Here is a 22,066-nt window from a genome sequence, read left to right on the forward strand (position 1 = left end):
AGGGTCAGGATGGGGGCCCCTCCTGACCCTGCCATCAAGTGATTACACTTGTATGGCTCTCTCCTTTCCTCCTTTCCCTTCCTGCTCCCAGCTCTTTTATTAAGGCTTCCTTTCCTTCCTCCCTTCCTTTTATTAAGGCTTCCCTCCTTAGCCTACCGGTCCGTTCCCTTCCCTTACCCCTTCCTCACCCCAGTTCTCTTACAGAGCCCTCCTCTTTCCCTGCTCAGATGGAGAAGGATGGGCAAGGTTAGCTCTGAGGTAACACACCTGATGGAATTTGGCCACAGAATTGGACTCTACTGTCATCAGAAGTTCGAGACCTAATTGAGGGGCACCTGGGGGGCGCAGTCGGTCGAGCATCCGACTCTTGGTTTTGGCTCGGGTCGTGACCTCAGGGTCATAAGATGGAGCCCCGCGTCTGGCTCTGGGCCCCGCACGGAGTCTGCTTAAGACTCTCTTTCTCTCTCCCCCAGTCCCGCTCTGCCGCCCCTCAAATAAATAAATATATACGTCTTGAAAGAGAGAAGAGACCTAATTGATTACCCAGGCAGTGCTTCTCCGACTTGTGCATCAGACAGAACTACTGAGAAGGTTCTTTCAAACAGATTCAGGGCCCACCCACAAGGTTTCTGATCTGGTAGGTCTCGGCAGGGTCCCAAGACTCTGCATTTCTAACAAGCCCCCAGGTGATGCCAGTGCTGCTGGCTGGGGGACCACACTTTGAGAACCACTGTCATAGGCCAAGGCTTATTTTTTACAGTTGAGGAAACAGGATCCCCAAGGATGAATTACTTGCCAGGAGTTCAGGCGACTTGGTAGCCATGCTGGGATGGGTGCCCAGCGATAGGGGTTTTAAAAGCCATTTGAAGCGGGCAGGCTCATCTCTCTTCCAGCCGCCTAGCCCAGAGCAGCCAGGTGAGCTGGTTCTATTCCCAAAAAGCCTCTAGCAGCACAACCACTCACACTTCTGGTCACCTTGTGAGCAGTGCCACTCCCAAGTGAAGTGTCCTGGGTGCTCTGGGCCCAGTGTGATCTTCTGTTGTACGTGCTGGGGTTCTCCCCCTGGTATGCCCCTTCCCTAGATCCACCTGTCAAATACTTGCCCAGCCCTTGGGCCCCAGGAAGCCTGCCTTGACCACGGCTGGCATCCTTCCTCTTCTGCTGACCTTCGAAGCCTCGTGGCCCTGCCCATAGGCTGTTTTGTATTCCCATTACTTTCATGTCTGCGCTGTTGCCCCTGCTGGCTGTGAACTCTAGCAGCAGGACTGTGCCTTCCTTCACCTTTGTATCCACCACTGCAAAACACTCGCTGACTAGCCTTGGTTGGAAGGGATCTGGACACCTGTTGGGAGATTTTCTGTAGTTCTGAAGCCAACCTCATAGAGATGGGGAATCCGTAGACAGCGGGCAGGGTGGGGGCCGTACCTCCAGCATCTGCCAGGAGCCCCGAGGAAGAAATGAGGCCCGCTGCAGGGAGAGAGCATGACACGGAACCCGGGGCAGTGGCCTCACAGTATGGTGCCCTCCCGTGAGGGCCGCGACTGAGTTTCTAAATTGAAAGGCACGTCAGAGCCCTCAGCACACACGTACACACTGATTTGAAATAAAACACAGGCAGCACTCATTAGCGCGTTCGTGTCAGGCTGTGTAACACAGAAGTGAAGCTCCCCGTGTGTGTGTGTGTGTGTGTGTGTGTGTATGTGTGTGTGTGTGTGTGTGTGTGTGTGTGTGTGTGCGCGCGCATGTCTGTCTTGCTGCCACGGCTGGATGCAAACAACGTGATCGTTTTTGGAAATGTAATCTAACTCCCCACCACACACTCCGAAATCTTCGGTGTGTGTTGTCATCCGCCCTGAAAACAGCTCTGAGGCCAGGTGATTGTGCTTCTCCAGAGAGACTCACGGGAGGCTATTTGTCCACACAAGAATAAAAATCAAATTACTGCATTAATCCTTTGGCTCTAATTCCTTGCCGACTGCACAGCCTGAGTCCGGGCCCAGAAAGAAATCCCACGTTGGCAGTTTGGCTCTGAAGTCTGTGAGCGTCAGAGGAGCGGGACCTCCGGGCTGCAGGGCGCGCCCCGCCTCTTTCCTGCTCCGTCGCCTCGGCCCAGTGCCCCCTTGGTGTTGACTTGGGGCAGCCGCAGCCCTCACAGTGGCCTTTCTCCCCCAGGGTGTCGAGGTGCAGACCGACTACGTGCCCCTGCTGAACTCCCTGGCGGCCTATGGCTGGCAGCTCACCTGTGTGCTACCAACGCCCGTCGTCAAGACTACCAGGTAACAACAGGCATCATCAGCAACATCGTTATGCAACACCTGCTCTGTGCTGCACACTTCATGCACGTAATTTATTTAGTCCTGTAACAAGCCTCTGAGGCTGGAGTGCTCACCAGACTTTCCAGCTGGAAAGGAGCGGAGCTGGGATTTCAGATTCTTAACCACCAACCCACAGGGGACTCCACGGGGGGTAGTCTTCCCACATGGGGAGCCTTGGCCAGTGAATCGTGACTGCCAGGCATGTCAAAGATGAGCCTCCTAGGTTGAGGGGGTCCAGGGCTCTCAGGCACAAAAGAAATTGAGCCCCTCCTATGTGCCCTGTGCTGGCCTGGGTAGGTACCTTGCATGTAAAATTTCATTTAGTCCTCGAAAAGAATCCTACAAGGTGGAATCTTTTCAATAAACCTATTTTACAGCTGAGGAACATATGGCCAGGGAGGTTGACAGAGTCACCCAAGATCACGGCCCTGGTCAATAGTCCCACAAAGAAGATGTAAAGCCCTGCAGTCTTGGCCCTGGCTTGTGGCACTCCTTATGGTTTCACATTTAGGGGCGTTTGTCCACCTTAGCTCGGCCCACCATCCCTTGGCCTCGTGGGCGTGTCCCAGTCATACCAACCCTGAAAGGCCTTCCATCTGTATTTCGGGTTTATCTAAACGAATCCTCCTAACTATGCTGTGGGGTTATAAGCATAGATATGAATTCCCATTTTATAGATGAGAAAACTGAGGCTCAGAGAGGCTCTGTCACATAGCTGAGGCCACACAACCAATAAGTGGCAGAACTGGGATTAGAACCTCAGTCTCCAGAGTCAGGTGCTCCTCCCACGCAGGCAGCCTCCTCACTGACCTTCAGGGATGCCCCCTGGCATGGCCCCCTGTATTCCACCGTCCCCGAGTCCTCTTGCATGCTCACCATTGCGGGGTGATGGCTAGCATGAGGCGAGACTGGTGATCTGGGGGAACAGCAGGGTGGTGCAGCCGCAGAGTGCAGACAGGGTGGAGAATGATGGGGACGATCTGTGCCTTCCTGGGTCCCTCCGTGAGGCCGTCTGGGCTCTCAAGTGTCTCCCTCCTGACACTGGGCCACAGTGGGTCTGCACACTACCGGCACCAGTCTGCATCCACCTTTGGCCCCGGGCCATTGGGAGCCTCCAAGCTGCCTCATAGCCGAGACTTCTGTGGGTATGGGGTGATGCGGAGGGGTGGAAAGAACCCTGGATTTGGGACCTGCAGACTTGAACCCAAGTCCAGACCCTTCCACTTGCTAACTGTCCGTCCTGGTCAAGTCCTATAGCTTCTCTGAATCTGTTTCCTTGTCCATAAGTTGGAAGAATGCCTGCTCCATGACCCACTCCCAAGGACAAGAGTCACGATGAGAATGGATTTGAATGTGAAGCCCCAGCTCGTTTTGAGCTCTCTAAACCCAGAGAGTACAGACAGGGGTCTCTGTCTCCCTCTCAGATCTCATACCGGCTCAGTAATTCCCTCTTACCCTCCGCTTCCCCGTGCCACGCACGCCGTCTGGGGGTGGAGTGGAGATCGCGTGGACCCAGGCAGATCTGAGCTCGAATCCTCACCGTGTGACCCCAAGCCCGCTCCTTAAATGACCTTCTGTCTCTTGTCTTTACAGACAGGCCATGGTCCCACTCCTTGGAGCTCTGTGGTTGAGGCTTAAATGAGCCATGATGTGTGAAATCACCCAGCCCAGCCCCAGCACAAAATATGTTCATTTTCTAACCCCCCCCCCCCCGTTCCCTCTGACATTCCTTGCAGTGGCGCTTGCCTCAGCAGAGAAGACACTGATCTCTTTCACAAATATGTCTGCCATCTTTAAAGGCAGCTCTGTGGGGGCCAGGGGAAAGCGCACTCACTGTGCCAGAAAAATGAGCCCGCTCCTGAGCTCCCCTCCCCTGTGCCTGCAGGAGCCAGGCTGCCTTGGGGCCCCCGTGAGGGTGGCCACACCCCGGTGCTCAGCCAGCCTTCTGCAGAGGCCGATGGGCAGGCTCCCCACTTATGCTGGGCCCATCTGACCTCTCCTTGGCGCATTACCAAAGACAGAGTTGGAAGAGGCCTTCCACCTCTTGAGATTCACTAAAGAAGCCAGTTTGTCATCATTTGGCCAAGATGCCAGCTATTATTTCACATGGAGGGAAAGGGGAGCTTCCAGCTATGAAGCTGGCTTGGCAGAAATGCCCACAAAGCTTTGGTTGAGCCCCTAGCAGAGCCCTCGGAAGGCAAGGGCGGGGATGGCCTGGGTTGGGGGGAGTGCTTCTTGATTTCTGACCTCTCACTGTTGAGTGGCAGCTTCCTTTCTGTGGGTGCTCAGCCTCAGCAGCCTTACGGATGGACACATCGGCAAGGTTTGGGGCTCCCCCGGGGGTAACGGCTCATTCTCAGCTCCGTATGTGTTACAGGGAGGGGAATGTATCCACCAAGCAGATTGTCTTTCTTCAGAGACCGTGCCTACCTCAGAAAGTCAAGAAGAAGGAATCAAAGGTAAGCGACCTTGATTGCCTTCCTCAGTTTTCTTTGCAGGGCTCCATCTGCAGCTGGATTTTCTGTAGCAGTTGAGTGGGCAGCCAGCTCCAACTTCCAAGGGCTCTCAGAGGAACACCTGAGCCCCTTGGCAAACGGAATCACACCCGAGGCTGCCGAAAACAGATGGGGGCGCTGGGGTGTCTTGTCTGCCAGACCAGAGAGCAGAGTAGAACCGTTCTGTCAGACACTCACATAGACCAGATATCCCCACTAAACTAAAAATAGGGGCATGAAGTCAGCTGCCCTCTGCCCCGGGGATGCGATGGCTTGAGTTCGTGCCCAGCTTCTCTGCATCTTAATCTCATGACAAGCTCTGGTTGCATCCCGTTGGATCCCTCGGGACATCAGAAGTTTGGTACAGAGACCCGACCAGATCTCCTTCTTGGCATGCCCTGACCCGAAGGCCTCTTGGTGACGGTGGCTGGTATGGACGGAGGCCAGGCTGCCCTGGGGAGTGCCGGGGGCCTTCTTCCCCTCACTGGACGGCACACGACCAGGCTTGGAAAACACAGTCGTGCCGAGAGACTGTGGCCCACTCTGAGATCTTGCCCCACATTTCCGGAAGTCAAACCCAAGTCCTTCCCTTGCGTCAGATGACTTTGCAGCTGGTGGGTGATTCTCCTGTGGGCGAGTCACCATTTGCTCGGGAAGAGACGAGGGAGTCTGGGGAACTTGTGAAAGCCCAAGTCAGGTGTCACCTGAAGCCAGCCTGAGCCTCCTTTGATGGCCAAGGCAGCGCTCTCTGGCAGAGCCTGATGCACCTGCTCCTCTCCTCACGCTTGGCCCCTCCCCATGCTCCCCTCTTAGCTCCTCATGTTCTCTGGACACAGAACCTGGACAGGAGCAACAAGCAAGTGAACAGATTGTAGCAGCCCCTCGCCAGCCAGCAAACCCAGGGGGTTATGGGGCGGGGGGGCTCCTGGGAGGAACGCCAAGGAGATGGGGACCTGAAGCCAGATGGTGTAGAATGCAGAGGAAGGTGTCTGTCTCAGCTCCAAGACGCTAATGTGACAGGTGCCAGCAGCAGAGGGCCAGAAGGCAACCGCTGAAGTCACCATTAACCACCAGGGGCAGTCAGCGGCCGGCTGGAAGATGGATCTTCCCCGGACCACTGTTAGCGGCAGCTTGGCCCTAGGCTCTTGGGGACCGCGTGCATTCACCATGACATTCAGCAACAGCACTGGCCAGGCTGCCATCAGACGTCAGAACACAGCAGCTCTGCCTTTACTAAAGAGAAGGAGGCCGTGCTGACGTGGCGTTTGGTTTTGGTATGAAGGCTGTGCGGCTACCGGAGGGGGACAAGCAGGAGATCTTAGAGGTAGTGTTTTCAAGCTGCTGTAAGGAGGTGGACCGACTTCCCTCGGGGAAAATCGAGAGGATGGGGTCGTCTATTTGCTGATCGGTAGACCCTTCCAACCGCAATCAGCTGTACTAAAGCGGGCGGCTGCTTTCTCCTTATTTATCTCCTGCCCATTCACACGGTTGGCTCCTGTCGAGCACAGGTTTCCTGTGTGAACTGGAGAGGTCACCTCGCTCACTGGTGGAGTCCCAGAGAGGGGGACTTCACAGCCAGATGGCTTGTCTCCCTCTCCCGGTCCTGGCCGATGGCTCTGCCGCTGACTCAGGTTGGCAGCCTGCTCCCACGAGCCGTGGGTACCCCGGTGGCCGTGGCAACGACTCCATCAAGTCCTCCCCGTGCTTCAGCCCCCGCAGGACTGACACTGTTGACCGCCCTCTGCCTCTTGAAGCACCTCTTTCTCTTGGCTCTGGCCCCACACTGTCCTGGTTTTCCAGCAGGTTGTTCAGACCCAGACCCATTTCTCTCTCATTCTCCAGCCTCTTCCCTAGAAAATCTCATTCATCCCCGGAATGAGACATCTGACCACCTGAGTTGATGACTCCCACACCTGCATTTTCAGTACTAGAATCCTCGAACTAGGGCACCACCACCATCCAGAGGCACCCACCCACCCAGGGCTCACCCTTGACACCCCGTCTCCTCACTGCCACGGTCACTCTATCCTCAAGAGCTGTCTATTTTAGGTCCTAGGAGCTTGCATCCCTCCACTTCTGGCCACCATCCCGTGCCTCCACAACTCTAATCCTCTGGTAGCAGGTCTGCCCTTCACATATGTTCTCCACTAGGAGCCACGGGAGTCTTTTATAAAAGCACACTGAATCATGTCACCCCGAGGCTTAGAATGGTTCTAAAGCATTGTGTGGTTCTTAAGATAAAGATGGGAGTCTGCATGGGCCCCACAGGGCCAGGTGTGGTCTGGCCCCTCTCGATTCTTCTGCCACCGGCCCCATTTTCTGCGTTCCAGCTACTTCTGTGTCCCTTCTTGCCGCAGGGCCTTTGCTCTGGTTGTGCCCTCTGCCTCAGACACTCTCTTCCTTTCCTTTGTATGTATGAGTAATGCAACGTGTGAGCCCAGGACATTGTATTATGTCTGGATTGAAATCTAAGAAAAGGGACCACGAGGCTGGACCCAAGGACACAGCATGTTGAGGCCTCTTTTAATCAGCAAAGTGGAGAAAATTCTCCCATCAAGACTTCTCAGCATTTGAAAGAAACCTCTTTGTGTGCACGTGAGGGGGCTTTCAAAGCAAATAATTAAACTCCTTCCAGCTACACTCCTTGAAGTGGAGGCAGGTAACGGGCAGTTTTTTAAAATGTGGGAGGGCGCCTGGGTGTCTCAGTTGGTTAAGCGACTGCCTTCGGCTCAGGTCATGATCCTGAAGTCCCGGGATCGAGTCCCGCATCGGGCTCCCTGCTCGGCGGGGAGTCTGCTTCTCCCTCTGACCCTCCCCCCTCTCATGTGCTCTCTCTCTCTCATTCTGCCTCAAATAAATAAAATCTTTTTTAAAAATTAAGTTAAATTTAAAAAATAAATAAAATGTGGGAATTAAATCCTTTAGCCCTTGCCAACATGGCACTCTGGACCCACACTGCTGTCGAGGGAAGGATTTTTTTTCTTTTCCACACTTCTTTCTGACATGGACGGCTAGTGGGAACCTTTCCTGGTGTGGGCGCCGGCGGCACACCCAGCTGCCACAGACACGCTGGGGAAGGCCCCGGCATTGGTGCGGGCTGCCTCGTTTGTTCAGAGGCCCTCCCTGGTACCGCTCCAGGGGAAGCATCTCGTCCTCCCGTCCTCCCCTCCTCTCGGCTGGGCCGTCTGCCTTTAAGCCTGTGGATTTTACAGACCTCCCCTCGGAGCCTCAGCCCCAAAAGCTGTCACGGTCCCAGGGGTGGCTGTCTCCCTGCGTCCCCTCATCTTGCTTTCTGAGACGTTGCCGCCTCGTTGAGCCTTGGGACCTGGAACGATTGTTGTTGTTTGTTAAAACCCCCAACTGTCCTCCGTTTACAGGCAGAGGAGAAGGGCGCAGTGAAGGGACTGGGTGTGAGGATGGGAGGGAGGCAAGAAAGCCCCTCCATGAGGGGCAGAGCGGGGTGGGGGGGCTGCGGGAGGGCAAGGGGTGTCTTTCTCTTAGCTCAGTGATTCTCAGACTGGGGCCCGTGGACTAGCAGTATGGGCCTTACCTGGGAGTTTGTTAAAAATGCAAAGTCTCCCTCCCCTCCCCAGGTTGCAGAGTCAGAAACTCTGGGACAGGGTGAGTGATGTGTTTCAGGAGCCCTCCGGATGATTGTGATGCCCACTCAAGTCTGAGGGCCAGTGTCTTCATTAAATAGTGTAGGGTCCTTTCTTGGCTCACCTGTGGACTGCCGTTCAAATTTTATCATTATTGATTTTTTTTTTTTTAAATAGGCCTGTCAGGGAGGCTTCAGTGTAGATCTTTTTTTTAAATAAGCCAAACCAAAGTATCTTTAATGGCAGTTAAATCTGGATTTCCATTAGCTGACCACTTGGCCTAGCATCTTCACATCATATAGTCTGAAAGGTGAGGCGCTTATGTGTTGCGCTGAGCCCTTCCAAAGGTGCCTGGCCTCTCCCTTAGTTTCCTCTCTTCCCTTGCCGCTAGGGCGAGAGCCTAAAGCCTTTCGTCCACCAAGAAATCGGTTGTGTGGAGCCAGATACATCTGTGTCTGAATTCCAGCATGCTCTTTTCTAGCTCTGTGACTTTGGGCAAATTAGTCAACCTCTCTGAACCTCTATGCGCTCATCTATAAAATCATGGTGACCATGACTAGTGAGAGTACTGCTTTGGAGATTCAGGGAAAAGGGAGACCTTGCCACAGTGTGAGAGACATGGTAGGCACCTTGGTGTGGGCTTGTTCCTTCCCAGGCAGGTACCTGCAGGCAGTCTGCCTTCACACTTTGGAACATTTTGCTTTCAGATGATACAGACCCTGGGTTTGGGCCCCCGCTGCTTCCCTGCTTCAGGAGAATGCCTCTGCAAGAGGGATGAGGAGGAAAAGGGAGAGTTGAGTCAGGGCCTCCTCAGTACTTGGCTGCAGCACCCGTGACAGCTGTGGGGGGATTGGGGGCCCCCTAGGCAGCAGGGGGAGTGAGTGACGTCACCATGGCCCGTCTGAGGAACAGAAGACCGTGTAGTCCTAGAAAGCATGTGGCTTGACAGATTTCCCTGTGGTGACTAAGAAGGACAGAAAACGTTGCCTGGGATCATTCCCACCAGCTCGGTGCTCACAGCCCCAAATCCTCTGCCCGGCAGCCCAGCTGGTCCCTGGAGAAAGTGGCTGGTGTGTTCTCCTGGGCCAAAATGTGGTCTTCTGCAAGAAACTAGAGATGGCTGGGCTTCCAGAGGATGCACGGAAGTTCTGCTTCGTTAGCAAGAGCAGTCCCTGAGAGAGGAGCTGGGTTTGCTCTAGAAATGAGTCCAGGATAGAATCGGGCACAGGCCCACTCGTCCACGGTTGTACACCGCCCAACCACAGGAGGTGCTCTCTGCACCTGCGACGGCAGGAACGGGCCCCAGAGGGGCAGCACAGCCCTGGGGGCAGACGCCTATTGGAGAGATGAGGAATGTGAGACTTGGAGAGATTAGTAACTTGCCCAAGGACGGACCGCTAACTTCCCTCTGGGATAGTTTGAGCTTCCAACACCCATGCCCTGAGTTCCAACCACGGGATCCCGGTGCCGGCAAGGCAATGCCTCAGATCCCTTAGCAGAGGCTGCCAGGCGGGCATCTCGAGGCCCCATACCGTCCGGGCGGGACGCTGCCTTTGGACCTCAGCACCACTGCTGCCGCCCCCAACAGCAACGTCTATGGTGCGTGGGCACCGCCCGATCACGGGGCCTCTTCGTGCCCCGTCTCACCTCATAGCTTCAATATGACCTGTTCTTGCCCAGCTCCATTACTGACTGGGCAACCTTGTCCTCGCTGAGCCTCTGTTGACCTCCCTGTCCCATGGGGAAATGCTTAGTTGCCGGGCAGCTCCCCAGGAAGCAGCCTCGGATAGGTTTGGGTGGAGGACATTTTTAGGGGCAGTGCCCCCGGGAACACGTGCGGGGAAAGAAGGGCACAGGAGTGGGCAAGGGGAGAAGCTGGGCTGTGGGGCAGTCACAGGAGTGGCTTTATTAGCCAGCCCCCCCCCCCCCCCCCCCCCGCCCCGGGGAGCACTGGAGCACGGATGGCCATTTAAGTTGGCCTGAGTTGGGACGGGGGATGGGGCACGCAGCACAGCGCCGGCCCCAGGTTCTGTGCCCTTCTAACTCCGGTCATCTGGTAAGAGAATGCAGGCCCGGGGCTTGGTAACCCACAGCCCGCTCAGAACGGAAGCGAGTAGCCAGCGCCGTGGCTCTTCCGAGGGGCAGGCCTCGCGTCTTTTCTCCCATTCTGCTTCTCCAAGTGCTAGGCTGTCAGGACCTCCTTTCCCAGAGCCAATTCCCATTTCAGACATACTCTCTCGTCCCCAGAGACCCCTGAACTTCACATCTAAGATACACCTCATGGAAGGCATCGGGCAGGCTCTTGGAGTGGGTGTGATGTGTTTGGGCCATGATTCAAGTTTGGTGCTGGTAATGGTCTGCTCCAGGAACACTGGGAATTGTGTGTCTTGCTCCAAAAAGTGACATGGGTGCAGATACAAGCGGACAATCAGGTGAGCTCTTGGTTCACGGAGACTGCATTTATTTATCCCTATGCTCTCTGATTTCTAGTTCCAGTGGCGATTCTCCCGAGAAGACATGCACAGCAGGCAGATGAGGAAATCCAAAGGTAAACTGAGCACCAGAGAAAAGCAACAAGCAGGAGAAAACGAGAAGAATTTAGAAGAGCAGTTTTCCAAAGCCGAAGACGTGGGAAACTGTGTGCCAGGCCTGTGTCAGGAAGACGAGGCCTCCGAGGAGTTGAAGGTCCCCATCCAGGAGGTCACAGAAGGAAAGCAGCATCCTGACCGGTTCTGCGTGGAGGGCGAGGTTGTGCAAAATGGTCCAGCTGGGCCCTGCAGGGCCCCCGAGGGGGGCTGCACTAGGCACTCCCATTCCGGGGAGGATGCCAGGGAGGGAGGTGCCGGGGAGGTGGCTGCAGAGCCCGCCACGGTGGAAGACAATTGAGTCTAGAGCATTGGTGTTGAAAGCCTGATGAGCCGGCAGACCCGAGGCTCTGTGCCGGCATCCGGGTTGGGGGTCAGTTTGCCCCGTTGTCCCGTGTTACCCTTTGGCTTGGCCTGACCTCTTCTTGTGAGTTCACCCGGGCCCTCCAAGGACTGGGTCCCTGACCGTGTTGGTCTCCGCACATCCATTAGAAATGTGTCATAATGCCCCAGTGTTAGAATGCAAGAGGTCAAGTTATTTCTTCATCCGTTTCCCCGTCCCACAGGAGGGACTGGGCCAGCCAGTGCCTGTGTCCACCCCCAGGGCCTCCAGGGAGCATTTGAGTCAAATCCATCCTTGGGTCTCCCTGGCTACAAACCAAGGCTGTCTCTTCCCCCCCCGCCCCGCCCTTGCTGGGGCACTGTCCACCCCTGCTGTTCTCTGCAGCTCCTGGGGGATGTGACAATGCCTGGAGGCCATCAGGTGCCCTGCTCCATCTCAACCCCACAGACCTGCTGCTTCGGCAAAGAAAATGACAGTGGGGAGGGGAGGTGTCCCACCTCCCGGCTTTTCTTGAAGTATTCCCATAGATACTGGTAATCTGGAAATGAAGAGGTAATTCTGTGTGTGCCCCTGCTCTTGCAGAATGTCCAAGAAAGTACTTTGTATTAGTATTAATGCCAAAAACTTTTTGTAAGGGTTTTGTACTCAGCACATCATACGAACACACGTTCTTTCTGTCGTTTCAGGGCAACCCAGCCAGTTGGGAGCCCTTGTTATGTGCTATTTAAATCAGTGTATCATTGGCCAAGTTGTTTCCATGTATGCTATCACGTGTTTATATTGTCCAGAAAGTACTGTTAAGGCTTTAAGTAGATGCAACTGGCAAACCGTGGAGAGAGAATGCCGATTGTCTTGATCCAAACAACAGCCTGTCTCTTCTCTTTCTTGTTTAGTTACTTAAAGCAATAAATCATCTATGAGTTTAGTGCATTGTGAGTATTGAGTATTGTGTCACAGTGAAAAGTCCTCGCCTGATGTCCAAAGGCTCGGTTAGTTTCTGACTCCTGGCAGCATGATGATTTTGGAGAAGAAAATGAAGTTCCCGTGGAAAATAGGGCCAGCAAAGCACACTGCTTTCCTGTCATTTGTAGAAAGATGGAAAGTGGGATTCAGGTGTCACCAGCTAAGGCAGGGCACAACCACCTCCCATGGCCCGGGGTGGAAGAGACAAATACCGTTTAAAAAACAAGCAAAAAGCCCTACATCGGTTTCTTTGCATGTTTCCAGACTTTTTTTATTTTTTTTTTTAAGATTTTATTTTAGGGAGAGAGTGCGCACACACGCTAGTGGGGGCGGGGCAGAGAGAGAGAAAATCCAAGCAGACTCCCCACTGAGTGCGGAACAGGATGCAGGGCTCGATCCCAGGACCCAAGAGGTCATGACCTGAGCCGAAATCACCAGTCAGATGCTTAACCGACCGAGCCACGCAGGCGCCGGTTACCAGACTTTTAATTATTCCATGAAGCAAGTCTCTTCCTTGTTTGCAAGTTTTGCTAAAATAAACACATTTGTACTATATTTTTATAGGGCAGTATTAAAAACCCTTGTAAGCCACATTGTACAGTTGTTTTTCTCTTGATTTTTGAGCAAACTTCCCCCATTCAGCCCTAGAGCTTCCCTAAAAAGGTTGAAGGCTCTGTTCAATGAGAAGACAACTATTTAAAATTGACATTTTCCACAATTATACTCAAGAATATCTATACAGCATTGACTTAAAAAATTATCTCTTAGGCTATATCTTAGAGGATCATGGCTTTTTAAAAATAATGCTAGTTAGCAGAGCCTGGGACAAAAACAATGCCCATCTCTTACAACTTTGGAAAGCATTTGGTCCCAGGCTGCAGTCTTCAGGTGGATGTCCTACATCACTCAGCAGTGGGTACATTTTTCAATAATTAAGTGACATTTATGTTGGCTGCTTGTGTTATGGGAAAAAAAATTAAAGGTGACTGTAGCTAATTTGAATTCCTCTGGGAGTTTGGCCCCAACACCAGGCTAAGAAGTAATTCCTGAAGGTCTTGCTTTTTTCCCACTTCTCCACGCCTTCCTGCTATCTGGCAAAATATCGGTCTGCCTGAGGTGGTTCTGAAATTGGCTGGCCTTAGCATCACCGGGGGAACTTTAAACATTCCCGCTTCCTGGGTCTCATCCGAGACTAGAGCGGTCACTCTAGGGAGTGGCTCAGGCACCAGGTTTGTAAGCCCCCTGGGGATTCCAGGTACAGCCAAGGCTGAGAGCCACTGGCCACAGGGTTGCTGTGAGTTGAATCACAGCTTGTCCCTTGTGAAATGAAATGCTTTTTCCAAAAGGTAGGTAACCAGGGCCTAACAATCCCAACATCCCACATGTGCATTTCAAGTGGCGGGATTCCTGAAGGAAATTGTATTCTCCTGTGGTGGCCTATAGGGTAAAAGGCCATCGTTGGCACTGACAAGGCCCTGTGACCAGGAGAATCTGTAGAGGCTTGTAATGTTTGGCTCTAGGTTTGTGCACGCAGTCAGTCTTTGGGGCTGCGCCTGTCACAGCAGGTCTGGAAGGAATGGGGAGTTCTGGGTGTGATCAGCTGACTTCAGTGGGGACCTAAGTGACTTCAATGGTCCTGCCGCCACCACCATGCAGCCCGATGGGGCATTCCGGGGAGTCAGAGGTACTGCCATCAGGGGAGGCCACATCCAGCCTCACGGGAGGGACTGAGCAACTGCTATAGACGGTTCTGGTCGTTCTTTGGCTCAGTCGTTCACCTGTGGAAAGAGGTTTTTAGAGAGGGAAGAAAAAACTTCCCCCAGGAACAAAAGAAGTTCTGAAGCTGTGGCTGAATTCTGAGTCTCTGGCTAAGAAAGTATTTCCAAGACCTCCTCACCACCTCCAGAGGGGCTCAGGGGAGGGGAGTGCGTGGGGAGGAAATCTTATTCTGCTTCACGAGATGCAGGTGTAGTGCTCTCAAGTGCACCTGGGCACAAGGTCAAGGAATTGACACATGGAGAGCTGGAGGACACCCACATTAAGGAAGCGGTGAGCCTGTTTGATGCTGGGCTCCGTGCAGTAGAAAAAGCCCAGAGGGTTTGGGAATCAGCTGGTTAGGATGCTAACCTGTGCAGGTAATCGCGAGTTAATTTCTTCACATCTCCAAATACCAGTGTCCGCGTGTGTGAAATGGGGCTGACACCCACCTCATCAGATTTTTGGATACAAACGATGTACGCAAAGGGCTTGGTGTTGGGGGGCAGGTAATCCTAATGCTGCCAGGTAACACACATGGCAGAGGCGGTCAGTGTTCAGCCAGTGCCCACCCGCTCCTCTACTTCCGGCCCCTCTAGCAGTCTGGGGCCCTGTGACTGGGTTCTGGCCAACGGGACAGGAGCGGGTGGGACCAATCTTTACAAAGCACCGCATGCTACCTCTGCCCTCTCTTCCCCAACACCCTTGGCAGAGTTCAAGAAGGACCATGACATGAGGGTGCAACAAAATGAGCTATATGCTAAACCACTGGGAATGTGAGGTTTATCTGTTATGGAAGCACAACATAGCCCTCCTAACAGAAATACTTTAATAATGTTTACAAAGTCCTAATGTATTTGTTAGTGGTTTTTTTAAAAAGATGTTATTTATTTGGAGCGTGCGTGAGCAGGGGAAGGGCAGAGGCAGAAGGAGAGAATCTCCAGCAGACTCCACGCTGAGCTCAGAGGTCGATGTAGGGCTCCACCCCGCACCCCCGAGATCACGACCTGAGCTTTTGGAAAGCAAGAGTCCGGACGCTTAACCGACTGCACCAGGCGGGCGCCCCTATTTGTTAGTGGTTTATAAGGAACAATACGGCCACCGTTAGTCCAGTCCTTGTCTGAATTTTTTCACATCTCCAAACTGATTATACTTCACTGGAGTTATGCTCGATGGGACCAGCTTCAAGAAAACACGAGGACGAGATGTTCTAATTCATTTCTTATGAGGCACACTTTATCAGTACTTTAAATGTATTCATCATGGCTGGTTCGAAACCACAAGACAGCTTTGGGGCATAGCTCTCGGATGTAGCAGTGCTCATTAGGAGGTTCGTGTTCACCCAAAACTCATCACTCAGGCAACCTATTTCAGTTGTGCGGGGTCTTGCTGACCCTGGGGAGGGGCCCAGGGGGACGGCACGGTCTGGGCTCCAGGCTCCCACCGCAAGCAGGCCAACAGCAGCCGCCGGGAGTCAGATGGACTGGTGCAGGGGTGGATGAGAGGGGGCAGGACAAAGGAGGACTGCGTGTCAGCAGCGGCCTGGCGGTGACTCAGCACTGATTCCCCAGCTGTCCCAGCAGCTCTGGCTCCAACAGGCCCGAGGACGTACTGCAGCCACTGTGTGAGCGCTGCACAGTGGCCCCTGGTGATGCGCACTCTGCCTGCTCGTAGACCTGCCCAAATGAGTGATGCAGCCTCCCGGCAGGGTCGGCCTTTCCTGGACCCGGTCCCCAGAGTTTGGCACCAGGAAGTACGTGGACAGTAGATCTAAGGACGAGCCCCAACAAGCCTTTGGCTGGGATTTCTGAGGTGACTGGCCAGAGAAGGAGGCAAAGCAAATGGGTACCACAGGTTCCTGTCGAGCGCGATCGTTCCTGTGGCCAGTTAAGAAAACTACCTCGGGTTGCAGAGAGCGGCTCTCCAAACCCGGTAGGTGCTTGCTGCCCCTGCCCCTGCAAGACGGTGGGCTGTGGCGTTTCCCTGCAGAGGTGGCCAGGGCCGTGGCCGGACTGTGCGTTTCTACAGGCACGAGGGATCAGATGGGTCTCCATAGACATCCGGAGTTTTTAACTCCTACACCACCGTGCCAGGTGCTGGGAAGACCACAATGAATGGGCCAGACCCAGTCCTGGCTCCCTCGGGGCTCCCAACACACGCTAGGTGACGACACCAGGCGCTGTAACTGGGGGGCTGCGTGGAGAAGGGCCGGATGCCGGGAAGGCCTGGGCAGGGAGTGGGAACGTGCTCAGGGAAGGCTTGCTGAGCCACCAGCCGCCAGGGGAGCAGTCCACAGGGGCAGTGGGCCTCGCAGCTCAGAGCATGGACTCTGGAGCCGCGCTGCCCGGCTGGAATCCTGACTCTGCCACTTACCAGCGTGTAGCCTTGGGCAAATTACTTAACCCCTCTGTGCCTCAGTCACCTTGTCTGTAAAATGGAGATAAAAGTTGTGAGAATTAAATGAATACATACAAAGTGCTTCGAGAAGGTGTGGCGCACCATAAGTGCTATGTAAATGTTAGCAGTGGGGAAGCAAGACTGAAAAGAAGAATTTGAGGGCAGGCTCTGAAGAAAGCTTCTGTTCAAGTAACTGAAAGAAATCTGTGAAAGCGGGTTTGCAGAATGTGTGTGTGTGTGTGTGTGTGTAGGGGTGGGGAGTAGCAGCGAGGAGAGCAGAGATGGACGGGCCAGGGCCTGAGGCAGGAGTAATGGGGGGCCGTTGATCAGTTTTAAGTAGGGAAATGACATTAAGTTTGTATTTTTCAAAGGTTTCTCTAGCTGCTGGAGGAGAAAGTTGTGCAGGGCGTCCAGGGAGGGGGCAGAGGTGTGAGTCCAGTGTTTCAGTCCAGGTGGCAGTGTGGATAGTTTGCACCTCAGTGAAGCAGGAAGGAAGGGGACAGCTTTGAGAGTCATTTAGGAGCACAGACTGGATTTTGCAACTGACTGGAGAGTGAGGGAGTATTGAAGCGACCAGCCATACCGGAAACCAAGGAGTACTGTCCGTATTAGAAGTTAATTCCTCAGAATAATAAATACCCCAGTGAGACTGCCATTGTTTTAAAACTTCTCTAGCACCTCTCTCTGTTACAGTTTAGTTTTAAGGATTTGAATGACCATTCTACAAAGTTACTAAAACGTAAGTCTTGACAGTTTCCTTAAGACCCAAAGGATATGTCTTTAATTTCTGGAGGGAGGGAGTTGTTGGCAAACAGAAGTGGCTGATGGGGAGGTACCATGGGTAAGGCATGTGGTTGTGCGACCGCAACTCTGTCTTGTGTCGGAAGGACAGAGCCTAAGTTTTGCCCCAAAAGATTTTTTATGGCGATGCTGACAATTATAGCCACGGCTGTCCACCGTGGGGACTGTTAGAAATGGAGTGAAGGTTGGGGGTGGGCGCACTGGGTGGCGCAGTTGGTTGAGGGTCCAACTCTTGGATTCAGCTCAGGTCATGATCTCAGGGTTGTGAGATCGAGCCCCACATCAGGCTCCATCCTCAGTGGGGAGTCTGCTTCTCTCTCTCCCTCTCCCTCTGCCCTTCCCCAACTTGTGCACTCGCTCGCTCTCAAATAAATAAATAAATAAATAAGTGTTAAAAGGAAAAAAAAAAAAAGAAATAGAGTAAAGGGATTCGTTCAATCCAGAGAAAATTTAAAGACATGGAGCCCACGTTGGTTGACTGGTAAAAGAAAGCAGGCTTTCCACCCTGTAACGAATGCAGTCTTTAGTAATAAACACTTCTGTATTTAAACGTGCTGCTCACTAGTTCAGTATGGCTTGGGATTTTTTTTCTGCTGCCTCTAAATAAATAATATAAAGGCTTAATGAAGGGTAGAGAAACAGATTTCACTTATCGGGTATTCAAATGCTTCCTGCAATGAAGCTCTGTGAACCTTTCTGGGTACCTCTGTTCTTGTTGATTCTTCAACCAAAAGAACAAGGAAATCACCTTGGAAGGAAGGACAACTGGCAGGCTTGCCGGTTTCTGGCTCCACGAAAGGCCCAAGTTACTAACCACCGACTAAACTTCTCACGAAGCCAGGGAGCTATCCATTCAGCCGCTGTCTCAGTCCGGCCCACCTTAAGCCCCAACAGGCAAATGTTGTCAGTTTTCTTTCTTATTAATGGTGAATCCACCATTTCTCCTGAGCCCCAGCTCCAGAATTTAATCAGCACTACGGTGCAAAAGTCCTCTACGTCAAACCGAACTTTTCCCTTGCTTCAGTCTAAGGCAGTTTCTTCTTCTGTAGACACCAGAGATGCAAACAAGGGCAACTGCAACAGTGAATCAAAGATCTGAAGACGGCTAAGACCCTCCTTAGTCATCTCTCATCGGAATGGCCAACCTCCACTCCCCCCGCCCCCAATCTCTAAGGCCCGTTTTTTCCATCAGGAAATTGCAGAATGGTCATGCCTAAAGGGATGGTCAGGTGGGTAGTCCTACCCACTTGACAGATCAGGAGAACAGGGCACGGAGGGATGGCAAGTCATGCAGGAAGCAAGTTGTAGAACAGGGATGATTTAGGTCTCTCCGTGCCTGGCACCCTGTTCTCTCCATCCTACTACACAGCCAACTAAACTTGTCTCATTCTTTGTTTCTTCTCTCTAGGCTCCTATAGTCCCTAAGAACAGAGAGGCTTAGTTGGATTTCTAAAAAATCTCACTAACTGGAATGCTCTGGCAATGGGCTGTTCTGGTGAAATGAGTCTCTCTCTTAAAAAAAAAAAAAAAAAAATGGCGGCCAGTCTACCCTGTTAATGGTGGGAAGGATTTTGGAACAAGCTCAAGGATGAGTCTGTGGGGCAGAAAGCCCTCTAAAAGGAGAGGAAGGAGACCAAGTCCCAGTCCCATAGTTCTAGCTTGGTCACTCCCAGCCATGTGCGCTTGGGCAAGCCATCTAACCACGCAGTCTCATTTCCCTTATTGGTAAAATGGGATGGCATCATCACCCTGATGCCCCTGCCTACTGCACATAAATGTGGATAATTTAATGAGATAAAACAAACTAGAGTCAAATGTCAATACTTCTGTAGGATTCACTTGAAAATAGAACTCTAACCAAAATCTAGACCACCAGTGAATTCAGGTTAACCCCTAAGTTACTATTTCCCCTCACTTTTCCTCTATAACATTACCTGTGAAAAGGAACCTATGCCACTATGCATTAGATCTTTGTGTTTAAATAACCTGGAGATGAAAAAAAAGAGGTAAAGAAAATACAGAATGTACTAAAAAGCTACAATAATTAAAACAGTGTTATACCAGAGTAGGAACAAACAAGTAAACCTATGGAACAAAGAATCTAGGGGAAAAAAATCCATCTGTAGGTGGGAATTTCATATGTGATAAAAGAAGCATTTCAAATCATTGGGCAAAGTGTGGAATATTGGATAAATGGTGGTGGGCAACTAGAGAGCCATATGAAAAGATCAGATGCCTATCCCCCGTCAAGCACAAAAATTAATTCCCAATGGGTTAAAGACCTGCAAAAGTATCAGAAGACAATATATGCATAAAAGCCGAGGGAAAAGATGGATATATTTGATTATATATAAAGATAAAACTTTGGTGTTAAGTTATAACAAACAACTCAGGGACAAATAATAGACTAGGAAAAAACATTTGCAACACATATACAGACAAAAGGTTAGCATTCATTCTATTTTATAAAGACTTACAAATCAGACATCAAAATGGACATAAAATGTGAACACACCATTCTTAAAAAAAAATGGCTAAAATACTTTAGCTATTTCCTGACATTTTTTTCAAAAATCATCTTTGACTCGACCGACAAGGAAAATACACTTAAAGACTTAGACAATCCAGTGTTGCCAGAAGGTAGAGAAATGGGTACTTTCTTACTCTATTAGAATATAAGTCAACTAGGCATTTCACAGGGTAATTGGCCAATACCAGCAACTTTTGATCCAGAAATGACACTTCTAGTAATTCCACAGGAATACAGGCACAAAAATTACACAAAAAAGTTTGTTCACTGCAATACTGTTGGTAATAGGCCCAGCCTGGGAACAATATAGATTTTCATCATAGAACACAGTTATGCACGTTATGGCATATGTCCACAGTGTGGAGTGTGTGAGAAGACTGAAATTCACAAGCACACATATCTGTATATGTATACAAGGTGAGTATACTGTAAAATGTCTAATACCTAGCAATCTCTTTATATAGAAGTTCATTGTAGGCCAGGGACTGGGATGGGAGAGAAGAAAACTTGGGCATTTTGGTGTACATAATTTCATATTATTTGATTGTTTACAATCATATTTATCAAGTAATTTAAAAAGAACAAAGGAAGAGGACAAAATCTTGGTAGGGCTGAAGCGGAGTGAACTGGGACCTGGGTATGAGACGGAAGAGACGAAGTCAGGCTTATGGGCTCCTGCAGGGTTTTTAAGAACCTGGAACAGACTGGGCCAAGATGGCTGCTTGACAATGAGGAAGTCTAGATTCCTGAACACAAACACTTTTCAATGCATGCCTCGAGTTGACGGTGGGTTAGGAGGTATCTTCCTAAAAGTCATCACCACGCTTGCTGCAGAGGCACATATTGGGAAAGAATAATATGAAGGACGAGGCATCTCACCATTTCTCCAAGATGAGAATAGAATACGTCTTTGAGTTTCATTTAAAAGAAAATGAAAGAAGAGTGCTTGGGTTAAATTATCAGCACACGATCATCTGCACTACCCAGGAATGAAGGAAATTGCTGTTTTCCATCCAGAAAGAAAAAAAAAGAAATCTCAGGCAGGGGAGCACGACACCGGACAATGCCCGCATGCATGCGCATACTGCCGCTCACACAGGTGCACGGGAACATACATGCAGCAGCTATGCATCCCCGCAGCACAACTCTCCTGAGCTCTGGAGTGTGGGCACAACCCCTCCACGGCCCCTCCCGTGCCTCCACCCACAGGATGTCATCCTCCAGTGACTCGCCCAGCCAGCCACCTTCTACAGCTTCTCTTTCGACTGGCGACAGGTGCAAAAAAACCCACTTTTCTCTCCAAAGCATTTCCACTTTCCATCACAGAAAAAAAAAATTTTTTTTTCCAAATTCTTTAACTTGCTCAAGACAACCTTATATTTTCCTATCTTCAATTTCTAGCCCAGTGACTGCACATACTAGATGCTCAATAAATCACACTTAACCGAGTTATCATCCTCCAGAAAAAGCCGTCACCTCCCCAACTGGTATCCCCCTGAATGATTCTTTCATAGTTTTTCAGGCTGTTCTCTCTCTCATCCTAAAAGTACTGTGGTTCAGCCAATAGTACTGTACCAGTTTACCAGTACTGTTGACTTCCTGGCTTGGGCTAACTGCACCAGGGTTATGTCAGATGTCGATATTCAGAGAAGCTGGGTAAAAGGTAAATGGGAACCCTTTGCAACTCTTCTATAAACCTAAAATTATTTCAAAATAAAAAGTTTTAAAACAAATTTTAAAAAATGAGTTAAAAAGGCGGGGGGGGCAGTTCTCTTGACTCTACTTGCCTTTCCTATCTTTTTCCTTCCTTTTATAGTAAAATTCTTTGAAACTATTATCTATACCCTCTCGTTACAATTTCTTTTCTCCCAGTTGCTCCTAAACCTACTCCAATAGTTTCTCCTTCTTCGTATGCTTTCCTTGATAACACCCATCTTGTGGAGCTCGCCAGTGACCTTCCAGTCGCTAAATCAATGGCTGCTCGTGGGAACTCATCTCTCCTGTCCTATCAGCAACAGGACGCAGCTGGCCAGTCTGTCCTCCTTGAGACAGCTTCTTGACACCACACTCAGCTCCTTTTCCTCCTTCCTGCTTGTTAGAGCACTGCTGGCACCTCTGAGAGCCCCAACCCTCATCAACCCACACAACCAACACAGCAGGGGCCGCCCCCCAACCAAGCTGAGCATTGGAAAATTGGCCACAATGGGTAAAATCAAATGTACAAAAAGTCATGAGTTCATAATGATACTTAAAAAAATCTCACTGGTGACCATCTTTGGAGAT

General features: G+C 51.3%; 1 protein-coding gene across 3 annotated transcripts in view; it reads left to right on the plus strand.

Annotated features, from left to right (window-relative positions):
* RFTN1 (raftlin, lipid raft linker 1) overlaps positions 1 to 12,262 on the plus strand; it is a 201,045-nt gene extending 188,783 nt beyond the window's left edge. For all 3 annotated transcript variants that reach the window (XM_027584718.2, XM_027584717.2, XM_027584716.2), the window contains exons 8-10: positions 2,173 to 2,276; positions 4,693 to 4,774; positions 10,900 to 12,262. In XM_027584718.2, coding sequence (XP_027440519.1) covers positions 2,173 to 2,276; positions 4,693 to 4,774; positions 10,900 to 11,295 — 582 coding nt within the window. In that variant the 3' untranslated portion in view covers positions 11,296 to 12,262. The remainder of the gene's footprint in view (positions 1 to 2,172; positions 2,277 to 4,692; positions 4,775 to 10,899) is intronic.
* The last annotated feature ends 9,804 nt before the right edge of the window (positions 12,263 to 22,066 follow it).

This window comes from Zalophus californianus, chromosome 1, assembly GCF_009762305.2.
Source record: "Zalophus californianus isolate mZalCal1 chromosome 1, mZalCal1.pri.v2, whole genome shotgun sequence".
Taxonomy (NCBI): Eukaryota; Metazoa; Chordata; class Mammalia; order Carnivora; family Otariidae; genus Zalophus; species Zalophus californianus.